The sequence below is a fragment of the Phaseolus vulgaris genome, chromosome 11, assembly GCF_000499845.2.
Source record: "Phaseolus vulgaris cultivar G19833 chromosome 11, P. vulgaris v2.0, whole genome shotgun sequence".
NCBI classification, from domain to species: domain Eukaryota; kingdom Viridiplantae; phylum Streptophyta; class Magnoliopsida; order Fabales; family Fabaceae; genus Phaseolus; species Phaseolus vulgaris.
In genome coordinates this window covers 41,789,900-41,798,824 of record NC_023749.2, presented here as the reverse complement: position 1 = coordinate 41,798,824, position 8,925 = coordinate 41,789,900, and the positions used below count along the sequence as shown (strand labels likewise).

The 8,925-nt window shown below is 35.4% G+C and overlaps 1 protein-coding gene and 1 non-coding gene across 2 annotated transcripts; both read right to left on the bottom strand.

Moving 5' to 3' along the window:
- Positions 1-4,694: 4,694 nt before the first annotated feature.
- Positions 4,695-4,767, bottom strand: TRNAE-CUC (transfer RNA glutamic acid (anticodon CUC)). Its single transcript has one exon. It is a non-coding gene; the product is annotated as a tRNA-Glu (tRNA).
- A 2,357-nt stretch (positions 4,768-7,124) lies between these two features.
- On the bottom strand, positions 7,125-7,736 carry LOC137807801 (secreted RxLR effector protein 161-like). The gene has a single exon (XM_068608606.1). It carries the CDS (start codon positions 7,734-7,736, stop codon positions 7,125-7,127), a length of 612 nt encoding a protein of 203 aa, XP_068464707.1.
- Positions 7,737-8,925: the final 1,189 nt, after the last annotated feature.

The window sequence follows — 8,925 nt, the reverse complement described above, 5'->3', positions numbered from 1 at the left end:
AGATTTACACAACATGTTTATACTAGTTCACTCAACCTTGAGCTACATCCAGTTCTCATAACAACCTCTGAGTTCCACTAGTAATCAAATCCAGATTACACAACCACACCACAAAAAGGTGATCTTGAAAACCACAAGACCCACTCACCCTTTTTGCAACACTACACACCTCAAGTCAGAACACCCTCTTACTTTGCAGGACTTCACACACTTATAGTTGTAATGAAAGAACAATTACAAGAACTTTGAAAGGGATAGAAAACACATGAGATTATACAAAATAGGAAGCCCTATGATAAGATCTTGTACCAGTGCAAAGCTTTAACAACAATCTTGCAAAACCTTTGAAACTTCTTTCAAAAACAAATCTCAATTTTTATTTCAAACTGTGTAAAACTCGTTATTTTGTTTTGAAAGAAAGGCTATATTTATAGAACTTGAAATCTAGCCGTTTAAGGCAACATTAATGAGTTAAAACAATTTTGATCACATTCAAAACAGTTAAAACGCGTTTTCAAAAAACTGTTATGAAAACATGCATTTAATCGGTTGAATGGGTTAGGTAGTTACATAACCACTTCAAAAAACAGTTTCAAAACCTTTAAGCCAGCTAAGTACAAACAACCATTATTTCGATAAATCAACCGGTTGTTTTCCCTTGCTTGGAAAAACACTTTGTTTCTTTAAAACAGATTGGATAAGCTTTGTTTAAGGATTAAAAACTGATCTTAACATAGATTCTAAACATCCTAATTTAAACCCAAACAAGAAGCAAAACAACTTCAAGCTTTAACTTGGATTTGAAACATTAAAGCTCCCATCCTCAACACTTGTGACATCCCTTTGTCCCAACTACCTACACCTTGTATCAAGGAGGAGATGGTTGTTGTCCAAGTTGAAGAGGAAGATTACTTACCTGGTCTTGAGGATTGCAAGACCCATTTACATGGTCGGATTATTCTATCTAAAGGGGATAAACCTCTCACACACCTTGATTTAACTAAAAAGTTGTAGCTTGTGTGGAAGGCTATTGGACCATGGGAAGAAATCCCTCTTGGGAAGGGTTTTTATGAGTTTGAGTTCTCTTCTTTAGAAGACATGCGGTGGGTTCTCGAGATGGGTTCATGGTTGTTATCTCCTAGTTTCTTGAGATTGTTTATTGGACAAAAGACTTTGTTCCATCTACTATGAAGAGTACTAAAACCCAAGTCTGGGTTAAAATCTACAATTTGCCTTTGGAATATTGGAGACCAAGGGCAATATTTTCCATCACTAGAGGCATTGGTACTCCTTTGTCTTTGGATGACCATACCATGAAAAATAATAGGGGTTTATTTGCTAGAGTGCTGGTGGATATTGATCTTTTGTCCTCTCTTCCAAATCAGCTCTTGGTTGAACGTTCAGGCTTTGCATTTATAGCCGACATGGAATATGAATGGCTCTCACCATTTCGCCCTCACTGTAAGATGAATGGGCATGAACTTGCTTAGTGTCGCGTGATTCATGCTTAGGGTCGTGTTACTGGATCTCAACATAAGTCTTCTCAGAAGAAAATTCCTGATGAACAAGAATAGAGGAAGGTTTGGGGGACCCCGTGGTTCTTAAACAACATAAAGAGTATCGGAAGAAAGATTTGCAGTCGACGGTTGTGGAAGGCCCTACTAGTAATATAATTGATGTTCTTGGCGGGACTAATGCAGGGTCACTCTCGGATCAACTTGACTCCGATAAAACAAATGAAGGTGATGATGATTTTGCATATATGCCTCCTCTCGAGGATGCCTCAGATCATGATAGATCCCCACCTAGGCAGGGATTGTCCACTCCCATTTCTGATAAAGTTTGGGTTTTAGAACCGGGGATGGTAGGAGATTCACAGACTGTTATCCTAGCTAGGGGCTTTGATTCACAACTTGTCGTAGATGCAAAGGATGTTATGACTTCTATTGGTGGTCATCATGTAGAGGTCTTGCTACTGTGGATGTACCGTCTCCATCACGTCATGCCTCTCCTCGGATGGCTAACTCACTTGGGGAAGCTAAAGCTCTACTCCTAGATAATGATACGTCGGTCCTACAAAATCACTTTTCATCTCTTGATGGTTTGGAAATTACAAATGCGGGAGGTTGTCCTAATACTGGTACACTAATTATTTCATCTGGCCTTTTTTATATTAATTATGAACATATAACTGTTGAAAATCAACTCGTCTCCAAATTTTGGGCAGATCCTAGAAAACCAGGGAGACCACTAAAGGGGACTGGTAAATCCAGGAAAACTGCTAAGGAAGTTCTATCCAAGAAGTCACAATGAAGGTCTCTTCTTTTTTTTGGAATGTTAGAGGACTGACAAACCACAAAACTATGGAGATGTTGTTTAATTTACTTAAACTGCATAAACTGACATCCACTTGTTTTTCTTGATGAACCTATGATGTCATACACTGATGCTTAAGATGTTCTTTTTAAATATGTTAATCTGCATTTGGTTGCTACGTCTCCTATCGTTAATAAAGCTGTTAAGCTTTGGTGCTAGTCGGATCCAAATATTGTCCAAAATTTCTTGGTCAATGATTAGTTTATTTATGTAACTTGCCTTTTGCATGATAAATGTTTTAGCTTTGTAGGTGTTTATAGTGATAACAAATACTTGGTTAGATGACTTTTGTGGAGGGATCTTAGTTTCTTCAAAAAATCTGGTGTATTTTTGGAGATTTTAATGTGGTACTCTCGGTTGATGACTGTAAAATGGGGTGGCTCCTAATCAGGTTTCTTGTAATGAATTCCTTGATTAGATTAATATTAATGATCTTATTTGTATGCCTTTAATTGGACCTTGTTATACTTAGTGTAATGGGAGGAAAGGGTTACACATAATTCATAGAAAACTGATAGGGCTTTATGTAATGGAGTGTGCTTGGAAGAATGAGATTCTTGTACTTATCAGGTTCTTGTTAAAATTTGATTTGACCATTTTCCTATTCTTGCTAGTCTTGTTAGTAATTGTTTAAGGAAGGTTATCAATTTTAATTTCTTTTCTATGTGGCTTCAAGATAGTTCATGTATGAAGCTTATTCATGATTCTTTTGCTAATACGGTTGTTGGTTGTCTTGTGTTTATTTTGCAATGTAAGTTAAAAAGGTTGAAAATTGAGCTCCGAGCCTGGAATAAAAATTCTTTTGGTAATGTTCACAATGTAGTGTTTCTTAAGCAGGGTCTCCTCCTTGGTATTCAACAAACTTTAGAGACTTCTAGTTTGTCTTGTTAGAATATATGGCCTTAAACAAGAGGGGGAGTGAATTGTTTATAAGATATTTTCGAAAATTTTTGAAGGTTTAATGAAACTCTGTGAAGAAATCCATAAGAGGAATCAAGTTAGCCAAAAACACAAACTGTTTCAAAGCAAAACACAGAAAAACAATCGGTTGTTTCTTCGAATCAATCAGTTGTTTATACCAGTTCAAAATTAAACAACTTAAAAATAGAATTTAAAGGAGTTAATAGAAAGAGAAATGCACACAAGCACTTTATATTGGTTCACTCTTACAACAAGAACTACATCCAATTCCCAGAAACCACTGGGTAATTGATAAGTGCCCAATTTTAGTAATATTTCATATTAAAATATAGGCACTTATGAGGATTTATTGCTAATTTACATATAAAATAATCCCTAATTTATGAATTTATACCTTTTTACACTTTTATGAGCTTTATTTGAATAAGAGCATTTTATTCCCAAATTTGGTGTTAATTGCAGATTTCTAGGGAAGAATGAAGATTTAGAATAAAGGAGAATAATTTAAACTAAAAAGATAAAGTCGGAAGGTCCCAAAATGGAAAAAGATGCAAAGAAAGATTGTGCCTTTTTTATGTTTTATCATTTAGCCCATTAGCGCGACACAGGAAGCAACCTAACCCTAGAAAACTAGGATAAATAGAGGGCTAGAGGCTCAACCCTAGTGTGCCAAATTGAGAGGAAAACACCATAGAGTGAATTGTAACCCAATTGGAAGAATGGAAGGTGCTAGAAGTATGCGTAGCTAATTCTACCATTTGGGATTGGTTGTAATCTGCTCAAACTCTTATGTATTGAGGTGATATTTTATATATTAATATTCAATTCTTGATTGATTATTGGTATTGTTGTTTTACTTTTAACTTTCTGTGACAAATTGAGAATCTTAAATCTGACTCAGAGGTATTTTTAGGCTTCGGACCTAAACATCAATACTTAACATATTTGAGTGTTAAGGATAGGCTTGAAATGTTAATTGCCATTAACGTCTGAGTGTGATTCTAAGTTGTTTTTATAAATATGCGAGGGATCGATATTTAGGAAACATTCTTAAGGATTTTATATGCGAGAGATCGATATAAATGAATTTTCTACAGGCATCAATTTCAATAAAAGAACTCAATATTAGCATGCTAATCAAAATACATGAGAGTGGGAGAGATGAAACTTAATCCCTATTTTTCCAATTGAAGCAACAAATTCTTTGTTTGTTTTCTTATTGATCTGTGCCAACACCATCACTTCTAAACTCTTTTTATTGTTCTGTTGTTATATTTAGCGAATATTGTACTCGATAATTCACTGTTTCTTGTGGGATTGATATTCGTCCTTAGGGACAATTATTACTTTTGAAAAACGCGGTGCACTTGCCGTAAAAAGTCGTCAAGTTTTTGTGGTTCCGTTGCCGGGACATGAACCCGGGTCTCTCGGGTGAGAGCCGAGTATCCTGACCAACTAGACTACAACGGCGCCAAAAAAAACTTTTTACGGCAAGTGCACCGTGTTTGTCAGAAGTAATAATTGTCCCTAAGGACGGATATCGATCCCATAAGGAACAGTGGATTATCGAGTACAATATTCGCTAAATATAACAACAGAACAATAAAAAGAGTTTGAAGTGATGATGTTGGCACTGATCAATAAGAAAACAAACAAAGAATTAGTTGCTTCAATTGGAAAAATAGGGATTAGGTTTCATCTCTTTCACTCTCATGTATTTTGATTAGCATGTTAATATTAAGTTCTTCGATTGAAATTGATGCCCGTAGAAAATTTATTTATATCGATCTCTCGCATATAAAATTCTTAAGAATGTTTCCTAAATATCGATCTCTCGCATACTTATAAAAACTACTTAGAAATCACACTCAGACGTTAATGTCAATTAACATTTCAAGTCTATCTCTAGCACTCAAATATGCTAAGTATTGATGTTTAGGTCTGAACCCTAAAAATACCTCTCGGTCAGATTTAAGATTCTCAATTTGTCACAGAAAGTTAAAAGTAAAACAACAATACCAATAATCAATCAAGAACCGAATATTAATATATAAAATATCACCTTAATACATAAGAGTTTGAGCAGATTACTCTCAATCCCAAAGGATAGAATTAGTCACGCATACTTCTAGCACCTTCCATTCTCCCAATTGGGTTACAATTCACTCTATGGTGTTTTTCTCTCAATCTGGCACACTAGGGTTGAGCCTCTAGCCCTCTATTTATCCTAGTTTTCCAGGGTTAGGTTGCTTCCTGTGTCGCGCTAATGGGCTAAATGATAAAACATAAAAAAGCTCAATCTTTCTTTGCATATTTTTCCCATCTGGGACCTTTCGACTTTATCTTTTTAGCTCAAATTATTCTCCTTTATTCCAAATCTTCAATCTTCCTTAGAAATCTGCAATTAACACCAAATTTGGGAATAAAATGCTCTTATTCAAATAAAGCTCATAAAAATGTAAAAAGGTATAAATTCATAAATTAGGGATTATTTTATATGTAAATTAGCAATAAATCCTCATAAGTGCCTATATTTTAATATGAAATATTACTGAAATTAAGCACTTATCAGTAATCCACTAAGCAATCAAACCAGATTACAAACACCACACACCAAAGTAGTGACCTTGAACCCCTTAAGAAACACACTACCTTTGGCAAACCACACCAAGAGTATTGATCTTGAACACCTCAAGAACACACAAAACTCATTGGCAATACAACAACATAAATACATAAGATTGAGAAAGGATTACACCTAATCAAAGTACAATCTGAAAAGAATACAATTGCAATCCTATTCCACTCTCACTTGAAAATCAAAGGCTTGAAGTGAATCTTGAAAACTTGAGATCAAACATGTCAAACTGAATTTCTCAAAACTATTTCTTACCCTTTAGAAACATATAACAAACTATTAATACTTTCCAAAGATTGGTCAAAAAATTTAATGAAGGAGCATATTCAGTTAGAAATCATTTAAGACAGATTCACCATTCAAAACAGAATTTTGTTAGGATTTTCAAAGAAACAACCGGTTGAAACCACGAAACAATCGATTGATTTGGTTTGACAATTAAGTCAACCAAGTCAAACAATTTTCAAAACACCTAAGAACAAAACAACTGGTTGATTCGGCAAAACAACAAGTTGGTTTTCACTTAGTTGGAAAAAACATTTAATATTAAAAGGTTTTAATTCAGACCAGGTTTAGATTCAACAAAAGAGTGGATCACACTTTAATCTACCCAGATCCCACCCACACACAGCAGCAACACTAGCCTTTCATCAAACACCTTGGATTTGGATTCTTCAAAGCTCTTGATCACTCTTGATCAACAATCTCCCCCTATTTGATGAAGACAAATCCCTTGTTGCTTGTGTTGATCTTGTTTGAATCTAAAACAGCACCTGCAAAACAGAAACTATGCAATCCATAGCATCTCTAATAGCAGGTTATGATGACACATCAACTAGTTTTCTACATAACCACAAGAGTAGAAAAACCAACCACAAACTATGCTAAAAACAATAAAAGTAAAACACCAGAGTTATAGCGGTTTTAAGACAACATATAAACCATATTCCCCCCTATTTGTCTTCAGAAATAGAATTAGGAAGAGATAAAAACATATTTAAGAAAGAGTTTGTGAATCAAGAATGCCTAACTCATTTCTTAAAAAGAAAAACCTGTCTTTTGGAAAAGGTTTTGTGAATATGTTAGCAAGTTGTAGTCTTGTTTCAATGAATTTCATCTCACAATCTATATTGTTCACATGATCCCTTATGAAGTGATGACGAATCTCAATGTGCATTGTTCTTGAATGCTAAATCTGATTTTTGGTGAGATTTATAGCACTTGTATTGTCACAAAGCAAAGGAACCTTGCTAATCTTCAAGCCCAAATCTTCTAGTTGTTGTTTGAGCCAAAGAATTTGTGCACAACAACTTCCAACAGCAATGTATTCAGCTTCTGCAGTGGAAAGAGCCTCACAAGCTTGTTTCTTTTTATGCCAAGAAATGAGACTTGATCCAAGAAGATGATAAGTGCCACTTGTGCTTTTTCGGTCCAGCTTACACCCTGCAAAATCAGAATCAGAATATCGAATTAAGTGTATAGGAGAGTGAGAAGGATACCACAAACCAACATTGGTTGTTCCTTTGAGATATTTGAGAATCCTTTTTGCAACCTTGAGATGTGATTCCTTTGGATTTGCTTGGAATCTCGCACAAAGACACACGACAAACATGATATCCGGTCTACTTGTTGTGAGATAGAATAAGGAACCAATCAATCCTCTATATTTGGTTTGATCTACCCCTTTTTCAGCCACATCAGCATCCATATAACAACTTGATGACATAGGTGTGCTAGCTTCTTTGCAACTTTCCATTTCAAATTTCTTTGCAATACTTTGATTGACATAGGAAAATTCCATCTTTGGATTGCTTGACTTGCAGTCCAAGAAAGAATGAAAGCTCCCACATCATAGACATTTCAAACTCATCTTGCATGACAGCCACAAATTCCTCACATAAACTATCTTTGGTAGCACCAAAAATGATGTCATCAACATAGATTTGGACCAAGATAATTTCAGAATTTGACTTCTTGATAAAGAGAGTCTTGTCAATCATCCCTCTCTTATAGCCATTGGATAAAAGAAAGTTACTAAGCCTCTCATACCATTGCCTTGGAGCTTGCTTAAGCCCATATAAGGCATGTATACATGGTTGGGATGTTGATGATCTTCAAAGCCCGGTGGTTGTTCAACATAGACTTCTTCATTGATGAATCCATTGAGGAAAGCACTCTTAACATCCATTTGAAACCGTTTGAATCCACTAATACAAGCAAAGGCCAACAACAACCTTACAGCTTCTAATCTTGCAACTGGAGCAAAGGTTTCACCATAATCAATTCCTTCTTGATTGTAACCTTTGGCAAATAGTCTTGCCTTGTTTCTAGTAATCACACCAGCCTCATCTAACTTGTTTCTGAATACCCATTTAGACCCAATGATGTTCATCTCATCTAACCTGGGAACTAGAAACCATACATCATTTCTAGTGAACTGATTCAGCTCTTCATGCATTGCAACCACCCATTTCTCATCATTAATAGCTTCTTCAATTTTCCTTGGTTCAACTTAAGAGACAAAAGTTGTGTGCCTGCAGAAGTTTGAGACAGTCCTTCGTGTAGAAACACCATCCTTTATCTGCCCAATGATGTTTTCCACTTACATATCCCTTGGAATTCTCCATTCTTTAGGCAACTCATCCTACTGAACAATTTCAACCGGTTGTTTCGATGAATCAATCAGTTGTTTTTCTGGACAGGATTCTGGCTTCTGCAAAATGATGTTCTGTTCATCCTCTTCTGTGCTGTTTTTCGAGGATTTCATATCTTTGTGATCAACTTCATCAAACACCACATGAATAGATTCTTCTACAATCATGAGTCTCTTGTTGTAGACCCTATAAGCATGACTATTTGAGGAATAGCCAATAAAGATGCCATTGTCATCTTTTTCATCAAACTTTTCTAGATTTTCTTTCCCATTATTCAAAACAAAACAGCTGCATCCAAACACTTTTAGGTGACTAATGTTTAGCTTCATTCCATTG